Source organism: Camelina sativa, chromosome 9, assembly GCF_030686135.1.
Source record: "Camelina sativa cultivar CO46 ecotype springtype chromosome 9, ASM3068613v1".
NCBI lineage: Eukaryota > Viridiplantae > Streptophyta > Magnoliopsida > Brassicales > Brassicaceae > Camelina > Camelina sativa.
This window is the reverse complement of record NC_141888.1, coordinates 39716808-39736461: the sequence shown is the minus strand read 5'-3', so window position 1 is coordinate 39736461 and position 19654 is coordinate 39716808. Positions and strand designations below refer to the sequence as shown.

The following is a 19654-nucleotide window of genomic DNA, read 5'->3' as shown; positions in this document are numbered from 1 at the left end:
AAAATAGATAAACTTTTATTAAATATATAAGTTGTTTTATATGAGAGCTAAAAAACTTGAATCATTTTTATGTGTTTATTCAGAAATATAAAATATCAATCATGGAGTTGGGATATTTGAGAATGTAGCTTGCAACAACATTGTATTCCTTTACAATAGCCCCCCGAGAATCCGTAGCTAGTACGGCACAATGTGTTGCAGTCTGGCTTAAGTCCATGTGAACATACCCCTGGACAAAATTCATCATTTACTGACCTTGCTTCTGATCCTGTAAATAAATTAGCATACAATCATTATTATGCATTATTACTATATTTCTTAAAAGTAATTGTATACTATGAACATAGTAAATTTAAATTAATATATATATATATATATATATTGTATACTTATTTAAATGTATACATATTTAAATATATATATATATATATATATATATATTTAAATTAATTTAAAGTAATTGTATACTCATTATATATATATATATATATTAATTATTGCTTGAGCTACCAATCATGGAGTGATATTTTAGTAATGTTTAGTTAACAGAAAAAAATATGAGCAAGAACTTTTGTGTCTTTGTGGGAAGAGAATAACATTCTTTATGTTCTTCAGAATTTTGAAACTTTAACTATTAATAATTGTAGTATATTTAATTAATGTTTGGTTGAAAAAAAAAAAATCATAGTATATATATTATGATGCATTAGTCTTATTTATGTAGTTGACAAACCTGTGATCAAGAACAGTAGAATGATAGAAACTGCAATGAAAGGATATTGAGATCTCCGAATATCCATCCCTCTCTATTTTTCGTTTTTTTAAATCTTGTTTATTTGGATGATTTTGGAATAGGTATAGAGATTTGAAGCTACTTATATAGTCAAATTCGGAAATCTTAGTCAAATATATAAAATTCTATTCAAACCTACCAAATTTATTGTAAAAATGAATTAGGATGTGGTTGTCTCTTGGAAATGAATTGAATTAGTATGCATTAACTTTGACTTTGTAGTATAAATCTCTATACATACTATAATAAACACAATATTTCAAAGATAACAATTCTAAATTAGTTAAAATATATGGAAAATGATACTTTCCAAATTAGTTAAAGTTTTTGAAAAAATTATAGTAATGTTCATATTGTAATCAAGAGGTAGGGGTACCTCAAGGAGTTTAAGATGTGAAATTGGACGAAATCAGAGAAGGATTTGATGAACTTTACAAACACTCAAATGTAATTGAAAATAAATTCGATTAAAAACTTATAAGCACTTCTTTTTTTTTTGATTTGCAATAAAGTTGTGACGGCTCTGTCATTCTATCGCAAATCCCTTGCAAATTTGCTCTTAGTTTGCGAGAAAATTAATTTATTTACCAATATCTAACCAATCCCTCATATATTAGTGAGGTCGCACTCCCTCGTAAATTTATTTACTAACATATGCATCTATTGTAAATTTTCTTAGCAAATTGATTCTTTTCTTCTAATGTTGGAAGGTCTGGTGGAATGAAAGAACAACAAGATCCAAGTCCCACAACAACCTCACAATGTCACTCAAGCTCAGATCTCCTTCTCCACGAACAGATCACATAAAAATTACAGACACAAAAACCTTTAGCAAAGCTTATAGGAACTCTCGGAAACTCTCTCTTCCTTTTACACAGAATAAATAGGTAGTGTACTCAAATATTATTTTATATATCTATATGTAATTATGTATGATACCTTTGTTTTCAAATTTTATATATTTAGTTGTTTAATTTCACGGTTTAAAAACATTACAGTATAATCTAGTCTTATAGGAGTATCCAATGATACTGTGACACGTTACTAACTTCACTAGGATATATATTACCCGGAGAAAACACCAAAGTTTCAATGCGATCAAATAAGTCCCTCTAATAAAATTCACATTTTAAACATGAAATTGGGCTGATGGTCTTTTTGCCTACAACATTTATTGTTGGAAATAAACAATCTCTTCAAAGATAATGAACTGTTTCTACAGATGATAGATTAAACAGAAGCTGGAACTTGGGAGTCCACTGACTTCAGAACCTCCTCTCCCATCTCCTTGCAGCCAACCAGTTTCTGACCACACATTCAAAAAGACAAAAAAAACATTAGTACTGTTTGTTGTTGCCTGCTAACACTAACTAGGGAAGTTTCTAAGGAAAAGTAACCATGTTATAAAGAGACATACAGTTCCTGCGGAGTAAATGTCTCCAGTTCTGAATCCGTTGTTCAGAGCAACCAAAACTGCGTCTTCAATTCTCTTGGCTGCCTTTTCTTCTCCAAGTCCGTATTTCAGAAGCATTGCAGCACTGAGAATTGTTGCCAATGGGTTTGCCTTATCCTGAAAATTCAAAGAATGGACAAATTGTGCTCTTTATTTTTGGCATACAAAGTAGGTTTGCCGAGTTTGTTTCTAAGTATAGAGTTAAGAACCTGTCCAGCAATATCAGGTGCAGAACCATGTATTGGTTCAAAGAGTCCAGGTCCCTGTATTAAACATGGCAGGTTTATTATGTTCAGACTAGATCATACTGCTACATACTCAAAAGATCAGATTATTGTTTTATATCATACCGAATCACTGAGACTAGCAGATGGCAGCATGCCAATGCTTCCTGTGATCATTGAAGCTTCATCGGATAATATATCACCAAAAATGTTGTTCGTAACGATGGTATCAAACTGCATTTTTAATGAAATGATCAAAACGTTGTAAGGATTTAAACTCGTCCCACGTCAAGGCTGACTAGTTAGTTTGGCAAATACGCGTACCTGTTTTGGGTCACGAACAAGCTGCATTGCGGCATTGTCAACATACATATGTGACAGCTCAACATCAGGATATTCAGAGGCTAATGCTGTTACTCGTTTCCTCCATAAAATTGAGGCCTGCATAGATGAAAAATTGCATTAGCTTCAGTCTTAAATGCGTTCCACATGAAAAAAAAAATGAGAGATGAAAACAAGTCAAAGATTCAACCGTACTTCCAAGACATTAGCTTTGTCGACTGAACAAAGCTTGCCACGCCGTTTCCGAGCAGTCTCGAAGGCAACACGAGCAATTCTATCAATCTGAGACAACATAAGAAATACTTCATTAGATATTTCTGTAGTACTTAACAACTAGTCCACTGGAATCTTTATCTCAATAGAGTACCTCGTGAGCAGCATAAACCTCAGTATTAAACCCAACTTCCTCACCATTTTCATTGGTCTTAATACCCCTTGGCTCTCCAAAGTAAATACCTGTTCCCATGAGGCAGAATATTTAAAGATATTGTCCCACTAAAATAACAAGAACTTTAATAAGCTCTAATACACTAAATTGAACTGACCTCCTGTAAGCTCCCTAACAACCATTAGATCAACACCTTCAGCTACCTCTCTCTTCAAGGTGGAAGCATCCACTAACTGTAAAAAAAGCAATAATTTGAGAGACTTCCACACACAAGAAACAAATAATTCAGGCAACCATTCTGAGGAGGATGGGGTTACCTGTGAGAGAACAGTAGCAGGTCTCAGATTTGCAAAGACTTTGAGAGCTGCACGAAGCTGAAGTAAACCCTTCTCAGGCCTCAGATGTTTTTCATTGTTATCCCATTTGTACCTTTTTACAAATTATACCAAACACGAAAATTAAAAAAAGGAAAGAGGCAACCAAGAGTGAGTTAGTGGGACAAGACAGACCCTCCAATGGCTCCAAGAAGCACTGCATCTGATTCTTTTGCAGCAGAGATGGTCTCCTCCGGCAAGGGAACTCCTACCAAATCCAAAGCAGCTCCTCCAATAGGCATCTCCTGGAAGCTAAATTCAACTCCTGATACAGAGCACATAGTCAATCAATGTCGTAGAAACACCCACGAATGATGAACAAGAGAGAGAGAGAGAGAACCTTCGAAAGATCCAGCTTGGCGAAGCACATTTTTGGCAATAGAGACAACCTCCGGACCGATGCCGTCACCGGGAAGGAGAGTGATGTTGTATCGTTTATTCCCAGGGGAAGCAACAGCGCATCTTACTCTAAAGGGAGATTGTTTCGAGACAGCTCTGAAGGTAGCCGGAACCTTGACCGGTCTGATATTCGTCTGCAGAGCCGCCGCCGCCGCCGCCGCCGCCATTTTAGGGAGAAATGGATTGGTCTTTTTGCAGCGTGCGAATCTGAGTTGGAAGAGTGTGATAGTGTTCTATAATCGGAATCGTGGGTTGTGTGATCCGACGGCTAAGTTTAGAATATGAGTTTTTTAATAAGCCCTAATGCTAAATAATGAAGAAGACGCTCACTTGTGCACGTTTGAGAATTGTTTAAATGGGCCGGTATTAACTTAGCCCATTAAGTTTTACTTATCTTATAGTTTTGTTTTTTTGCTGGCTATTGTTTTTTTTTTCTTTTTCTTTTAAGCTTTGTTGATGATAATTTTTGACATATTATTATTCAATTTTAAATAATTACTAACTACCACAGTTAAGATATTAAGCTATTCATTTTTGTTTTGATAATGAATCTATTATAGTTAAAAAATTATAAAACTATAAACTAAAACACTTATCTACTCTTTCATTTTTCTGAAAAATTACTTTCAAGTCTTGTTAGTTAAGTTGACAACGACTCTGACATCTTGTTTATCTAACAGATTTTACGGTATGTCGTTGTGATAAAGCGCTGTGTTATTCGTTTGACCGTGTTTATATAGGAAAATGTTGAAATTATTCATTTGTGAATATTTTTATTTACTAATAAAAATTTTAATTAGAAAAAAAGTTACATCTATGAAAAAAAAATTTACTTAATAATAGGTTCTTCTACTATTTTTAGTTAAATTTTAATTATTTAATTGATTTAAATTTTAATTATAATTAATTAGTTGGAGTTTAGCTTAATTGAATTTAATTCAATTCATTTTTTTTTATCCCAGTGATTAACTGCAAAATAACACTAAAAAATCTAACAAAATAAAGGGTGCAAAATGGTTGCACGGTTGCACAATTGAAAAAAGTTGAAAATTTTGAAAAAAATGATTCAACCAAATTTCATTGTTTGAATGGAAAGAGTTGAAGAATTTGAAAAAAACTATTCAAATTATATACCAAAATGTTGAAAAAATAAACTAATCATATACCAAAATATTTAACTTGTTTAACCACTATTTTAGAGATGAATGTGTTGAATGGTTTAACCTAATTTTGTGACTGCGAATGGTTGCTAAGTTGAAAATATTAAATTGAACATTTTTGCTACTTGAATCTCTTGACTGTCAACATTTTCACAAACTCAAACCATTCCCATAATTGAATCTGTGTTAATAATTTCCGGTTTAACTCAATTTTTCCGCCAAAACAAAAAGTAAAAGAAAAAGAATTATAAACCTTCTCAGTCATTCAGAAGGTCTCAGTGTGGATGACTAAAATATTAGACTTCATCGCTTAGGAGGGCCTCACTGCGTACGACGGCGATGGCGCAGATCATCAGATCCAGTCCCGTTCTCGCTTTCATCGGCTTACAGATTTGCTTTATCTTCTTTGCTTCAACTCTCACATGCACTTCTGGGTAATGAATCTTTCTCTGGGAAAATCATCTCAATTCTATCTCGTTTTAGCCTTAGTTCTTTCTAGGGTTCTTCTATTGATGATTTGTGCGGCGTCTGATTTCAATTTGTTTGTTTTTCTCCAAGATCATTATTGGTTACTTCCTTCTTATGTGCTCTTTGTATGGTTTATTATTGTTGTGCAGGTCTGAGGATAGTTATACCATTACTGGTAGAGTGAAGATTCCACCAAGTAGGTTTCTGATTACACCATTACTGCTTTTTTCTCCTAGCTTACTGGTTGGTTATGCGACTGCTTTTTGAGTTAATTGGATCCTCTAGAGCTTATAATCAAATCTCTAGACCTTATAATTTTACCTCTTTAGTCGAGTTGATATCAGCTTTATCTTAAGCTGCTATGCGTTCTTCCCGTGTGGTGCTACGAATGATTGTATTCACTTTTTCCAATGATCTTTTTAATTGAAGCTTGAATTGTATCAGCATAGGTTAGGTAGGAGTAATTCTCTGGATGTTTTTCATATATTACCTTACATTACTTTGATTTTTTCCTAGTATATGAAATGGTATGTGCTAAAAATCATCTCTTTAATACAACTGTGCCTGAAGTAAGTGTGTTTTGCTTAAGAATTCTGAGTAATATGTTTTGAATGATACTATTTTGGTGTTTATCATTCTTAATCTGTGATACATGGAATTGATCTATAAGTTATTTCCTAGGCAACGTTATTGGTCACACAGCAAAGTTCTCAAATGTCAAAGTTATACTCAATGGAGGGGACAAGATTACGTTTCTCAGGCCTGATGGATACTTCACTTTGTATCCTTTTGATCCCTTCAGCTTCAACAGTTCCTTTTGAGTATACTGTGAGTAAATACTGTATGGTGTCACCAAAAGAAGAGTAATGAATATGATTCTTAATTTTTGTTGTCCTTAACTAACCGGTTTGTACAGTCACAAAGTTCCTGCTGGGACTCATTTGATTGAAGTGTCTGCAATGGGCTACTTCTTTTCTCCTGTAAGCTTCTTTTTTTTTTTTTTGTTACGTTATATGGTTTCCAAAAATGCAGCTTTGTAAGAAGAACCTGGTTGTAATGTAACTATGGTTAACCAAAACTAGGTACGAGTAGATGTTAGTGCTCGGCATCGTGGCAAGGTTCAAGCAACACTAACAGAAACCAGGAGGAGTCTTACTGAGATGGTTTTGGAGCCATTGAAGGAAGAGCAATACTACGAGGTGATACTTCACATGAATCTTGTCATTATTGAATTTTTGCCCAAGCTTTTTGTTTTTCTTACTTGATTCTGTAAAATACTACAGATTCGAGAGCCTTTCAATGTTATGAACATTGTGAAAAGTCCAATGGGTCTCATGGTGGGATTCATGGTCGTGGTTGTGTTCCTAATGCCCAAACTGATGGAAAACATAGGTACGCCTCGACTTGTATGCAAACATTCTGCAACTACATAACTAGCAATAAGCCAACACATTCATCTTCTGAGCTCTGCCTGTATATAATACAAATGTGCACAATGGATGTTCTTGATCTCTTGTCACTGATTCTTGGAGCTCTTAACGTTCATGAAATGGTTGTTACATTGTAAGTTAAGCACACCTAAATTTGTGTCATAAAAAACAGATCCAGAGGAGATGAAGCAAGCACAAGAGGAAATGAGGAGACAAGGTGTGCCTTCGCTAACGAGCTTGTTGCCAAGCGCTGGGGCAAGCCGCTAAGAAGTTCCCTCGGTTGAGTAAATGGATGTATCACGAAATGTCTCTTTAAATTTGGTTGCAAAACGATGATGAAGTTATAACTCTTTTGAGAATCTCTCTATCTGGTATGTAAAAAAAAGAAGAAGAGGTCTTCTTATCCTTAAGGGCTTGTTGTATACTTAAAACACTCTCTAGCTGACTTATTTTTACTTCTATGTAAAAAATGTTCTGATTTTCAAAATTTTGCGTTGACTTAAACCAGTGTTTGGCAAGACTAGCCCGACCAAAACCTAACCCTCTGGGCTAAGCAGCGGGTCTCGTAAAAATAAATAAATAAATATTTTTGGCAGAAAATCTCAATTTCAATTCCCCCTATGAGTCTATCTATGATGAACTCTGAAGCCAATAGTAACCGATCTCTGAAGCAAAAGCAAAACAACACAGAAACCGAAGAAGACGCATTCATAGCTCCTCCTCCTCCTCCTCCTTGTTGTTCTTCTTCTTCACTTCTCGATTCTCTGATTTTGAATCTCTCTCTCTCTCTCTCTATTTCATTCCTCTCTGATCGTGGATTGAGATGGAGAGCTTACCAACGACGGCTCCGTCTAAATCAGAACGACGAGGGAAGTCCTCCAAGTCTTCTCAGAGTTCCTCCAAGCCTTCAGTTATCATGGCTTTCTTCTCTTGCCTCGCTTGGCTCTACGTCGCTGGCCGGTACCTTTTCTTTGCCTTGTTCGTTGATTCATGGATAAGAGAATCTCACTCTAGATTTGTTCTTCGGATTCGATTTATCCTAGTTTTGGTAATCTCATTAGTGTGGAACTGGTTTCTTATGTGATTAGGTTATGGCAAGATGCAGAGAACAGAGTGGTACTCAACAATATTCTTAAGACGAGTTATGATCAGGTTTGTGCTATTATTCTTAGTGCTCTCTTGAAATGTTTGTTTGTTTCTTAAAAATAAATATAAAAGTGATAATCTTCTTTGGAGGTTGTAGAAGCCTAAGGTTCTTACGGTGGATGACAAGTTGATGCTCCTAGGATGCAAGTAAGTTTGTTTTTTATTTTTGTGGTTGCAATGTGTTTTTCCCGTTGTGCTTGTGATAACATGATTGTTGTGTACTTGATGATTATATTATATCAGAGATCTTGAGAGAAAAATTGTTGAAACTGAAATGGAGTTAGCTCTTGCAAAGAGTCAAGGCTATTTAAAAAACTCAAAAAGTGGTTCGTCTTCAGGGAAGAAATTGCTTGCTGTGATTGGAGTGTATTCAGGTTTTGGAAGTCATCTGAGGCGTAATTCATTTAGAGGATCTTGGATGCCACAAGGTAGATTCATTGAGAAACTTTTTTTTGTCATTTTTTACCATTTGGGGTATTATGATTACTGACTCTTTTTTTGTTCTAAAGATGATGCTTTGAGGAAACTTGAAGAAAGAGGAATTGTCGTTCGTTTTGTGATTGGTCGAAGGTTTCTTTCCACTAACTATATCTTTGTTTTATGTTTGATGTATCAAGTTTTTGATGTATAATACTGATGTTAATGTTTTAAGAATTCAGTCCAAATCGAGGTGATAGCTTAGATCGAAAAATTGACGAGGAAAATCAAGAAAAAAAAGATTTTTTGATTCTTGTAAGTAAAATGATATATGAAAAGCATTAAGCATCTTTTGGTTGCATGCTTGATTGTATTATGTTAGTTTTTTGCTTACTGGTTGGTTGGTTTACTGGTGTGGATTTTAATTGTGGGTTCTTGCATTACTGCTTTTTAAGGATAATCATGAAGAGGCTCAAGAAGAGTTATCCAAGAAAGTAAAGTTCTTCTTCAGTGCTGCTGTTCAAAACTGGGATGCAGAGTTTTACATCAAAGTTGATGACAATATTGACCTAGATCTTGGTAAATACTTGTGAAATGATGTTTTGTCTTATCATGCATTAGCTATTCATGCTAAATTATCTTGGTTACAATCCCATACCAACTGTTGTACTTGTGTGACAATTGTTTTTAAATATGGTAGAGGGGTTGATCAGCCTACTTGAAAGTCGACGTGGTCAAGATAATGGTTACATGGGGTGTATGAAGTCTGGGGAAGTGGTTTCTGAAGAGTTCGTATCATACTGATCTTTCTTATATTTTCCTTTCATTGACAACATATGCAAACTAAGTAATTTCCATCTACATGGGTCTTTGTGTTCAGGGGGGAGCAATGGTATGAGCCAGAATGGTGGAAATTTGGGGATCAGAAATCGTAAGTGATAGCAAATGCTATGTACTTAAAAGGATCTTATGTGAAATCAAAATCTTCTTTGATATTGTGCTGTAACTCATATTATTCCTTCATTACATTTAGGTACTTTCGTCATGCAGCTGGTTCACTGTTAATACTATCTAAGAATTTGGCTCAGTATATAAACATAAACAGGTTGGGCTCACAATCTTAAATTCCCTTGAAGAGTGTCATTGTCATTGTTTCATATCCGGTTTACCACTCATCACATGCTCTTTTCTTTCACATGTACGTAAATGCAGCGGATCATTGAAGACATATGCGTTTGACGATACCTCCATAGGGTCTTGGATGATTGGTGTTCAGGCAACGTATATAGACGACAATCGCCTTTGCTGCAGCAGCATCGTACAAGGTTTGTTTTAATATCTTTAATATGATTTGACTTCAGATATATATGGTGAAATCTGAGAATTACCGTTTACTTTTACAGACAAGGTGTGTTCTGTGGCTTGAAAGGAAGAGTGTCTTCCAGCAAAACCTATGGTGTATCCATGGCGCTTCTGTGAGGTGGGCTTTTTGGAATGTTACCAGAGTTAATATTGATGATTCAGAATCAAATTATCATATAGGGTATACTCAGGAAATTTTAGTCAGCCTAGCTAAAAAGAAAAACAAAAACATTATTAAGTTACATAACTGACCACAAATAGTAGACTCAATACCGGCTTCGAACTATAAGTTTGAGTGATGGAGTAATTTACTTTGGAACTTCTAAACGAAAAATATATACTTCTTCTTACTCTCTTGTTTTGTCGTTTCTGATGATTGCTATTTGCTAAGCTCATGGCCGTCCATGTGATGATTCACATAGACATAGTGATAGTCTTATAGTTACATTTTTTGGTTAAAGATTTAATTATTGAAGTAAGACTTTAGCTTTCAGCGGACCATAAGGTTCGTTTATTTTTACAAATGAGTCTGGAGATCTCCTGCATAAGTGTACCTATGTTTCGATGCTTCTTCTACGGTGATATATCTAATATTACAAGTCTACAACGAGTATAGGAACAAAACATCTTATTATTTTGCAAACATGTGTTCTAGAACCCCAACGATCTTTGAAGATATTTCTACGATATTTGGCTTTGTTCTTTAAAAGGGATGAGTGATTTATATAGGATATAAAGTTTTTACATTGTTCAATTTAGAAATATATTTATATGCATCTCATGAAAGAAAATAGATTTAATATGTTAGTGAAAGGAAATATGCGTATATACGAAGAAGAGTCGGACACTCAATTTATTCTTCAAATGTGTATGAGCTTTTTGTTTTTGTTTTTTAAATGTGTTATCCATTCGAGTCATGATTCTATATTCAAATACTGATAACGTATTAACGTGTCGCAATTGACTAATGTAAAGTTGTGTTTTGATAAATCATGAAAACAAAAGTTGGTGTCATATCTACTACATTTTCCACCATCAGCAAAGGTAATATAAGAACATGTTGCATTAGAATACCGTATATGTACGTCTGAACTACTTATTATAAAATTTGTTATGTGCGGATAAGCTAATTTATTGAAAAAAAGGAGTCAGTATATATACATAAGAACGACCTGGTCTTTTTAAGTGAATTTTTGTTTTTGTTTTTCTTAGATGATTCAAACTCCCAAAGTCAAAGTCATCTCAATTCTTGATAGAAATGATTAACAATTCAATCCTCACGTGATATATATCCATATCGGTCACATAATTTAATTTGAAGTGATATATATATATATATATATATATATATATATATATATATATATATATATATATTCGTTGGTCAAATTATATGAAGTGATATAAATACACATGTACATGCGTTGAAGTTTGTAACCTAACACCAACAAACACAAATTAGGGTAGAAGTACAATATGAAGGGCAGCTTGTGGTTGATTGCCTTGTTGTTGATTCTCTCTTTGGTGATTTCATCTTGTAGATCAGCTTCAACTCAGTCATACAAAATCCGCAAACATTGTAAGTAGTCCGATGATTTTTCATTTGATTTTAACCATATTTGTTTATTCTTGTATGACTAACGTAGATTTATCTAACAATGATGTCAGTGAGTAGAAGAACACCACCTAGTGATTCAAAACCCGCACCCCAGTACCTTAGCAAGCAAGAAAGAAAACTAGAAAAGCATAGATCTGCTGTATATGGGTTGTGGTGGTTAGACGAACTGATTTTTAAATATTACTAGATGGGTATCCGCTTTATGTCGCAAGATTTTTTTTTTTTAACTTTCGGTTTAATGTAATTTTTGTCCAAATTCAAGTAATTTAATACAAGTTTTGTCCAAATTCTAGTAATTTACTTCCAAATCTAAATTTATTTTTTCAACAATTTGGTTACTACAACTTGTTGAGACTTTTGATCGTGTGTTCATCACTTACCTCTTTTTTTATGGAGTACCCTTTTTCCAATGAATGAAAAACAATGATCTTACAAGAACTTTTGCATGAACCTTGAACAAAGGAGAAGCTGTGGGAAACTTTTACAAGTGAGAGCGTTGTTCTATGATTTTAAACCATACCACAAAATAATTCTATGATAAGGCTTTTAAGATATTGAAAAATGAGATCAAATAGGTTTATGATAATCATGTATTCATGAGTTGTTGGATATGTACATTAATAATCATATAGAATCATGAGTTGTTCGATATATCATCGATAATCATATATTAGTGAGTTGTTTGGATATATCATTGATAATCATATATTCGAGTGGGTTGAGATCACGTGTAACATCGCCATCAAATATCAATCACTAAATTTTGGTTTTCAAGACAAGACGCTTAATAACTTTCAAGCTGAATAATCCTCGAACTTTGTAAGTGGCGTTATCTTCAGTCTGAGACGACAAAAAAAAAAAAAAAAAAAATCCTCAATCCTAATTAAAACAGCTAATAATGTGTATTTATTTAAACTTGATTGTTTGTCTTTTGCAAGTGAGGTGTCAGCTAACAATACCAAAAAAAAAAAACTTTAAAAAACTGATATGGTCGGATGGAGAGACTTTGTTTTGCTTATACTGTATTGATTCTATTTTGTAGTTTATGAAAGAAAGAAAAAGACAGAAATGAACCAAAAAAGTATTTTAATATCTTTCTTACATTAGCTACTAATAAAACGTACCCAAGTTATAGAAGTTTAGGTTACGTTATAAAGAAAATTAGATCCATATTTGCGCATGAGCAAGCAGAAAAATATATTCTGATTTTTGTAAGTAGCATGCTTGACCAAATTATGTTTCTATCGTCCAAGCTCTACAATACTTTTAATTCTTCTTTCCATGTGTTCTCCAGTTCAAATACTGATAACGTGTTGGTGACTTGGTGTTGCACTGACCAATGTAAGAGGCGAAATGTCAAGAATGTGCTAAAGGGCCGGGTTTAGGGTTTCGATTATATAAAAAAAAAAGTTGGTATCGTTCGACTACAATTTCCACCGTTAACTACATGCGTGTCGATGAGCTCATTTATTTGAACAAAAAGAGTCAGTAAACTCATAAGAACGACTTAGTCTCCTTAAAGAGTTCTTTTCATTCTTCTTTTTTTGAGAGATGACTCAAAGTCAAAGTCATCTCAAATATTTTCTTATATCTCTTTAAAAAGTCTTGATAGAAATGATGACCTTAGGTGAACAAAAAATAAAGAATGATAAACTTCGTTTTCCCAGGCTTGTCTACGTTGAAGACTCTTCTTAGTTATACTCAGTCAGACTATATGGTTTCTCTACGCTACCCTTCATTTTACCCCTCATGTTTAAAATTTTCAATTAGTATAAATACATGTCCATGCGTAGAACTAAGATATAAGAAAATGAAGGGAAACTTGTGGTTGATTGCTTCGTTTTTGGTTCTCTTATTGGCAATTTTCTCGTGTGAAGCTTCAACTCCACCATACGGAATCCGCAAGCTTTGTAAGTAGTCTCAATATATATATTTTCTATATATTTTTGCCGTGTGTTTATAAGATTTATGTTCATTTATCTAACAGTGAATATAAAAACACCACCTAGTGGTTCAAAGCCCGCACCCCAATTTCGCAAGCGTGAAAGAAGAACACTAGAATTGCCGTCAATGGGTCGTGGTGGTTAGATGAACTGATTTTTCAATATTATTTTATTTTATAGTTCATGAAAGACATAAACAGGGTGCACAATTAAAATTTTTTGTATTATTATAGTTTTACATTTGTAAATAAAATTAGATTCATATATCCATGGAATTATAACTTTTGAAATAATATTACATATTTGCTTTGTGATGATAATATATATAATTTGAATTCAGGTTAATCATTATTCCTTTCATCATGATTCAACAAATTATATGGTTTTATAATTAGATTTTCAATTAATTTTTATCTCAATGTAATTGCCTGTGCATTTTTTTTTTGTCAACCACACTTTAATTAAAATATTATTCTATGATTAGTAGCCCAAACAAGAGGAATATAGTTTACAAAGATAATTTTTGAATCGAGCGATCTGGAATAAGACTAAACGCATATAGTTTGCATATGCTATTTATGAATGATAAAATAGGATATTTATCTATTTCACATGCCTTGAATAAGACTAAATGATTTTGTACGCGTTGGTGTATTATCCGGTAAAAGACCATAGGCGTAAAAACATCAACTCAAATCTTCCTCACCATGTAGTATCGAATTGTTAAAGAATTTACTAATTTTTAATAAATTTATTTTCGAGTTAATAGATTTATAATTATTATATTATCGAACTAATTATAATATGTTTGATCAATAAAAGTTCCTATAGCGATTTATGTTAATGTTTTTAAAATGACGTGTTACTATTGGAAAATATGCAAAGTTTATTACCGAGTAAGTACCAAGAAAAATATAAGAGATAAATTTTCAATTAAAACATTAGTTATTTCATTTCAAAGTCTTAAGTTTTTTTTTATTACTGTTTATTTATTTAAAAAGGATAAAAGAGTAACCGAGGATAACAAAACAAAACTTAAATAGGAGGAACAATTGAGGATTTGGAAGATTTTGGATTACAACAACACCTCCTTAATGCTCGACAATAACCTCCTGGATACCCTAAGCTAATGCACAGTGTGTCGCAGTCTGGTTCTGCTGCCACAGAACATATCCCTGGACAAAAATCCGTTATTGGATCTGGTCTTACACCTGTAAGTATTTTACCAAAAACCAAGCATACGTTATATACCACAAATATGCTACAATTAGTATATGTAATGGCATCATATAACCCTTAAAAGTGGGTTTAAGAATGAACTTTTGTTTGTTTGTGTGGGAAGAGAAAGTATCGTAGATCATATCATGATAATTCCAAAATTTGAAACTTTAACTTTAAATAACCGTAGATCATATCATGATAATTAACTATAAGCATATATATTATATTATTATGTGTTATTGACTAACCTGTGATTAGCATTGCAATGATAGAAACTGCAATGAAAAGATATGGAGATCTTAGAAAAACCATTACTAATGTCTTGTGAATCCTTTTTGTTTGGATGTTTTGGAGTAGTTGTCAAGATTTAAAGCTCTATATATACACAAATTCTGAAATCTTAGTCTTTTGGCAACAAATCAGTATGTTATTATTGTCTTTTGGCAACAAATTGAATTAGTATGGAATAACTTAGATTGTAAATATATTTTTCCTTTCATATACTAAATGCCATGCTTTAAAAGATATATATATCTATATATCTATATATATATCTATATATCTATATATATATATATATATTAATATCTCTATATTATTATTTAAGCAATATTGTATAATAAAATAACTATAACAAGTGAAATATTAGTTAAAATGTCATTGCATAGTATTCTATTACAAGAAATTCATTAATCAAAAAAAAAAAAAAAAAAAAACAAAACCACATAATTATATTAATTAGTAAATAATATTTCTCCCGCAATAGTGGTCTATAACCAAAACTTATAATTAAATCAATGAATATTTAATAACAAATAAAATTAAACAATAATGATTTGATATCCAATTATATCATATGGCTAGAACATTAGTTGAGGAATTTACAATTTGGGGGCACAAAGAAAACATAGAGCTAGGATAGATTTTTTTTACCAGATTTTTTAAGTAATCCATATATTTTCACATTGTAAGTTTGAGGGACAAGCAAATCTAAAAAAGCAATAGAACTATAGATTATGGTAAAAATAAGTAGAGCAGTTAAGTTTGAGAGAAATATAGAACGAGGTCAAAGACCGGGATGGATCTGGTACGATGTGATAGTTCCAAGGGAGAAATACGACATTGTTTCGATAATATCAGCAACAACTTTGGCTGACCGCATAATGAAGAGACAAGTAAATCTAGAAAAACGATCAATACAAATGAAGATATGTGAAATAACTCCATAGACGCCATATTTGGTTGAGAAAACACCGGAAAGATTACCAAGCCAGAGCTGTCTATCTTTTTGCTCTCCTAGTATTTTGCTTTAGGAACAAAATATCAGAATTTTTCGGTTCGGTTCAGGTTCGGTTCGGGATTCAGATTTAGATTTTTTCTTCTCCCCTCTTATTATAAAGTTTGACTTTTCTGAATCAAAAAATTGTCGGTATAAAATTGTTATACAAAGTCTCGTATATTCCTTCTAATTTTATTCGTGGATTAGAGATCACTCATTCCAAAAATAAAAATTATTAACACATTCTTCTGATCCATCTCTCTCTCTCCGATCAAAATCTGAGTTTTACAACATATCTCTTAAAGAACATTTTCAAATTCTCTGATTTCGATTGATTGCGATTCGTAATTTTTCAAAAATTGATAATCTAACAACCGTCATCAAATGGGGAAACCGACGGGGAAGAAGAAGAGGAACAACAGTTCCGAAATGCCGCCGACGGAAGCTTCCGGCAGCGGCGGAGGAGGTAAGATCGGAAAAACCTTCGATCGTTCCACCACGAAGTTCTTCGACGACGATATGACGATCTTCATCAACCGAGCATTAGAGCTCAAAGAAGAAGGCAACAAATTATTCCAGAAACGTGATCACGAAGGAGCCATGTTAAGGTACGATAAAGCCGTTAAGCTTCTACCTAGAGATCATGGCGACGTAGCGTATCTGAGAACGAGTATGGCTTCTTGTTATATGCAAATGGGGTTAGGTGAGTATCCTAACGCGATTAACGAATGTAATCTGGCTCTTGAGACTTCTCCTAGGTATAGCAAAGCTTTGTTGAAACGTGCTCGGTGTTACGAGGCTTTGAACAAACTTGATTTCGCGTTTAGGGATTCTCGCGTTGTGTTGAATATGGAAGCAGAGAATGTTTCTGCTAATGAGATTTTCGAGAGGGTGAAGAATGTTTTGGTTGGTAAAGGGATTGATGTTGAGGAAATGGAGAAGAATTTTGTTGATGTGCAGCCTGTTGGAGCGGCTCGGTTACGTAAGATTGTTAAGGAGAAGTTGCGGAAGAAGAAGAAGAAGACGGCGATGATGAACGCTGAAAAAGATTGTGAACGGAAAAGTAATGAAGCTGTTGTCGAGGTTGCCAAGGTTGAGAACGGAGAGGAAGCTGATAGCGGGAAGAAAGAGAAAGTGAATATGGTGGCGAGAGAAGAGGATAAGGTTGTGGTTGAGGAGAAGAAAGTGAGTCCTGTTATGGACAAAGAGGTTATTGCTTCGGTGATTGTTGAAAGAGGAGGGAACGTTAAGGAGGACACAACAGTGACTAGGACAGTGAAGTTGGTTCATGGAGATGATATACGCTGGGCGCAACTGCCGTTGGATTCTAGTGTTTTACTTGTACGAGACGTGATCAGGGATCGGTTTCCTGCTCTGAAGGGTTTCTTAATCAAATATAGGGACTCAGAGGGTGATTTGGTTACCATTACTACGACAGATGAGTTGAAGCTTGCTGCATCTACGAGGGAGAAACTTGGCTCCTTTAGATTGTATATATCTGAAGTTAGCCCCAGTCAAGAACCAACTTATGATGTCTTGAACAACGACGAAACAGTTGATAAGTTTGCCAAGGGATCGAGTAGTGTTGCGGATAATGGAAGCGTCGGAGACTATGTGGAATCTGAGAAAGCGTCTACTGGTCTTGAGCATTGGATTTTCCAGTTTGCGCAACTGTTCAAGAATCATGTCGGGTTTGAGTCGGATTCGTACTTGGACCTTCATAACCTTGGGATGAAATTGTATACAGAAGCAATGGAAGATATTGTCACTGGAGAAGATGCGCAAGAACTTTTTGATATTGCTGCTGATAAGTTCCAAGAAATGGTTGCACTTGCAATGTTTAACTGGGGAAATGTTCATATGTCCAAGGCAAGAAGGCAGATCTATTTTCCTGAGGATGGTTCAAAAGAAACTATACTAGAGAGAGTTGAGACTGGATTTGAATGGTCAAAGAATGAATACAACAAAGCTGCGGAAAAATACGAAGAAGCGATTAAAATTAAATCTGATTTCTATGAAGCTCTTCTAGCTCTCGGGCAACAACAGTTTGAGCAGGCTAAGCTTTGCTGGTATCATGCACTCGGTGGCGATATAGATATTGAAAGCGAGGCTTCCCAGGATGTTTTAAAGCTCTATAACAAAGCTGAGGAGAGCATGGAAAAGGGTATGCAAATATGGGAAGAGATGGAAGAACGTCGTCTAAATGGAATCTCCAATTTTGATAAACATAAAGAACTGCTGCAGAAGTTAGGCTTGGATGGAGTCTTTAGTGAAGCGTCTGATGAAGAAAGCGCAGAGCAAACAGCTAACATGACATCCCAGATTAATCTTTTGTGGGGTTCCTTACTGTATGAACGGTCTATGGTGGAGTATAAGATTGGCCTACCGACTTGGGATGAGTGCTTGGAAGTAGCAGTGGAGAAATTCGAATTAGCAGGAGCTTCTGCAACTGATATAGCTGTCATGGTCAAGAACCATAGCTCAAGCGACAATGCACTTGAAGGTAATCAAAGTTTGTAAAATAAATACCAACCCTCTAGCGAAATTACTTGCAAATATGAGCCAGTTAAAATCATAACAATCAAACAATAACTGTAGGTATGGGATTCAAGATCGATGAGATAGTACAGGCATGGAATGAGATGTATGATGCTAAAAGATGGCAGATCGGTGTCCCATCCTTCCGGCTAGAACCTTTGTTCCGGAGACGGTCACCCAAATTGCATGATATTTTAGAGAATGTGTTTTCAGGGCCTCAGTGATGGACACCATTCATCACATTATACAAACCTGAACATATCGGCTGGCTTCAGTTTTCACGTATTACTAGGTAAGTTCAAAAGTTTATCCGGGTTTGTGTTTGATGGGAAAACTAATCTATTGATATGTTCCAACAACTGTTATTGCAGGTATTGTATTCAGTGAGAGCTATACGCAATTTTTCTTCAATTTTTGGTTTGGTTTCTAAGCTTATGGAAGCATTGAAGCAATTTTTTTTTTCTTTTTTGAATCTCTTGACGGGTATGGCCGTGAAGAAGATGTGCGTGATGAGTTTTTTTTTTTGTGCAGATCGGTTCATCATATTTTTTTGATTCATTATTTCATTTTGGTGGGTTTGTAATTAAGTATATCATAGTTTTGTAATTTTTTATTTATTTATTGATTGTTTGGATTAGTTTGTGTATCTATCTTATCTATGATTGTTATGAACAAGATAATGGTTTTGGTTTTGGTTTTGGTTTGTAGCACTAAAAAAAAACTGTTAATAATCATTTATACTATTATTTTTGCAGCAGTTTTTGCTCAAAAATATTTTTTGGAAAGTTTTTACATTGAATGTTATTTAATGCTTATATTCATATACAAACAAGTTTAACTTTCTCTACTATCCTTATAATAACCAAGCACAATTTAAATATTTTAAATATTCATATATATAATGTTCTTATAATTAATATAGAGTTTTAGAAGATTTATTCCAGATAAAAAAAAATTATTCTCCTATTATCTCTTTTTGATTTTAAAATTTAAATGTAGTGAATCATCATATAATACATAAAGTTAATAAAAATGTGTATTTTTCTGCATATATTGTGATTTGAATTTTTAAAAACAAACATATATTACTCAATTAATA

The 19654-nt window shown here is 33.8% G+C and overlaps 7 protein-coding genes across 9 annotated transcripts; 5 read left to right on the top strand and 2 right to left on the bottom strand.

Moving 5' to 3' along the window:
- Positions 1-1880: 1880 nt before the first annotated feature.
- LOC104713996 (3-isopropylmalate dehydrogenase 2, chloroplastic-like) lies at positions 1881-4330 on the bottom strand. The gene is made up of 11 exons (XM_010431225.3): positions 3915-4330; positions 3710-3839; positions 3518-3629; positions 3358-3433; positions 3180-3268; positions 3008-3094; positions 2795-2911; positions 2597-2704; positions 2456-2509; positions 2211-2363; positions 1881-2098 (listed from the first exon to the last, which is right to left on the bottom strand). The coding sequence occupies exons 1-11, from the start codon at positions 4138-4140 to the stop codon at positions 2024-2026; spliced, it is 1227 nt and encodes a 408-aa protein (XP_010429527.2). The 5' UTR covers positions 4141-4330; the 3' UTR covers positions 1881-2023.
- A 1064-nt stretch (positions 4331-5394) lies between these two features.
- LOC104713995 (ER membrane protein complex subunit 7 homolog) lies at positions 5395-7518 on the top strand. Its single transcript, XM_010431224.3, has 7 exons — positions 5395-5567; positions 5751-5797; positions 6283-6382; positions 6518-6581; positions 6684-6800; positions 6885-6993; positions 7204-7518. The coding sequence occupies exons 1-7, from the start codon at positions 5473-5475 to the stop codon at positions 7296-7298; spliced, it is 627 nt and encodes a 208-aa protein (XP_010429526.1). The 5' UTR covers positions 5395-5472; the 3' UTR covers positions 7299-7518.
- Positions 7519-7635: 117 nt separating this feature from the next.
- LOC104713994 (hydroxyproline O-galactosyltransferase HPGT3) lies at positions 7636-10306 on the top strand. 2 transcript variants are annotated; one of them, XM_010431223.2, is made up of 12 exons: positions 7636-7991; positions 8120-8183; positions 8275-8324; positions 8421-8605; positions 8687-8747; positions 8837-8909; positions 9050-9173; positions 9295-9382; positions 9475-9525; positions 9628-9699; positions 9807-9919; positions 9998-10306. In XM_010431223.2, the coding sequence occupies exons 1-12, from the start codon at positions 7855-7857 to the stop codon at positions 10018-10020; spliced, it is 1041 nt and encodes a 346-aa protein (XP_010429525.1). In that variant the 5' UTR covers positions 7636-7854; the 3' UTR covers positions 10021-10306. The 2 variants fall into 2 exon arrangements, 1 of the variants encoding a protein (XP_010429525.1); XR_015566018.1 differs by lacking the exon at positions 8837-8909.
- A 1095-nt stretch (positions 10307-11401) lies between these two features.
- On the top strand, positions 11402-11866 carry LOC109126580 (uncharacterized). Its single transcript, XM_019230264.2, has 2 exons — positions 11402-11535; positions 11625-11866. Exons 1-2 carry the CDS (start codon positions 11433-11435, stop codon positions 11759-11761), a joined length of 240 nt encoding a protein of 79 aa, XP_019085809.1. The 5' UTR covers positions 11402-11432; the 3' UTR covers positions 11762-11866.
- Positions 11867-13375: 1509 nt separating this feature from the next.
- Positions 13376-13877, top strand: LOC104713993 (uncharacterized). Its single transcript, XM_019230242.2, has 2 exons — positions 13376-13484; positions 13562-13877. The coding sequence occupies exons 1-2, from the start codon at positions 13385-13387 to the stop codon at positions 13660-13662; spliced, it is 201 nt and encodes a 66-aa protein (XP_019085787.2). The 5' UTR covers positions 13376-13384; the 3' UTR covers positions 13663-13877.
- Positions 13878-14443: 566 nt separating this feature from the next.
- LOC109126565 (putative defensin-like protein 80) lies at positions 14444-15131 on the bottom strand. The gene is made up of 2 exons (XM_019230243.2): positions 14987-15131; positions 14444-14728 (listed from the first exon to the last, which is right to left on the bottom strand). Exons 1-2 carry the CDS (start codon positions 15048-15050, stop codon positions 14553-14555), a joined length of 240 nt encoding a protein of 79 aa, XP_019085788.1. The 5' UTR covers positions 15051-15131; the 3' UTR covers positions 14444-14552.
- A 1032-nt stretch (positions 15132-16163) lies between these two features.
- On the top strand, positions 16164-19340 carry LOC104713992 (protein PHOX1). Of its 2 annotated transcripts, XR_755701.3 has the most exons (3): positions 16164-18520; positions 18616-18847; positions 18927-19340. XR_755701.3 is itself a non-coding variant. In XM_010431222.3 (2 exons), exons 1-2 carry the CDS (start codon positions 16402-16404, stop codon positions 18777-18779), a joined length of 2283 nt encoding a protein of 760 aa, XP_010429524.2. In that variant the 5' UTR covers positions 16164-16401; the 3' UTR covers positions 18780-18966. The 2 variants fall into 2 exon arrangements, 1 of the variants encoding a protein (XP_010429524.2); XM_010431222.3 differs by having other exon boundaries at positions 18616-18966.
- The last annotated feature ends 314 nt before the right edge of the window (positions 19341-19654 follow it).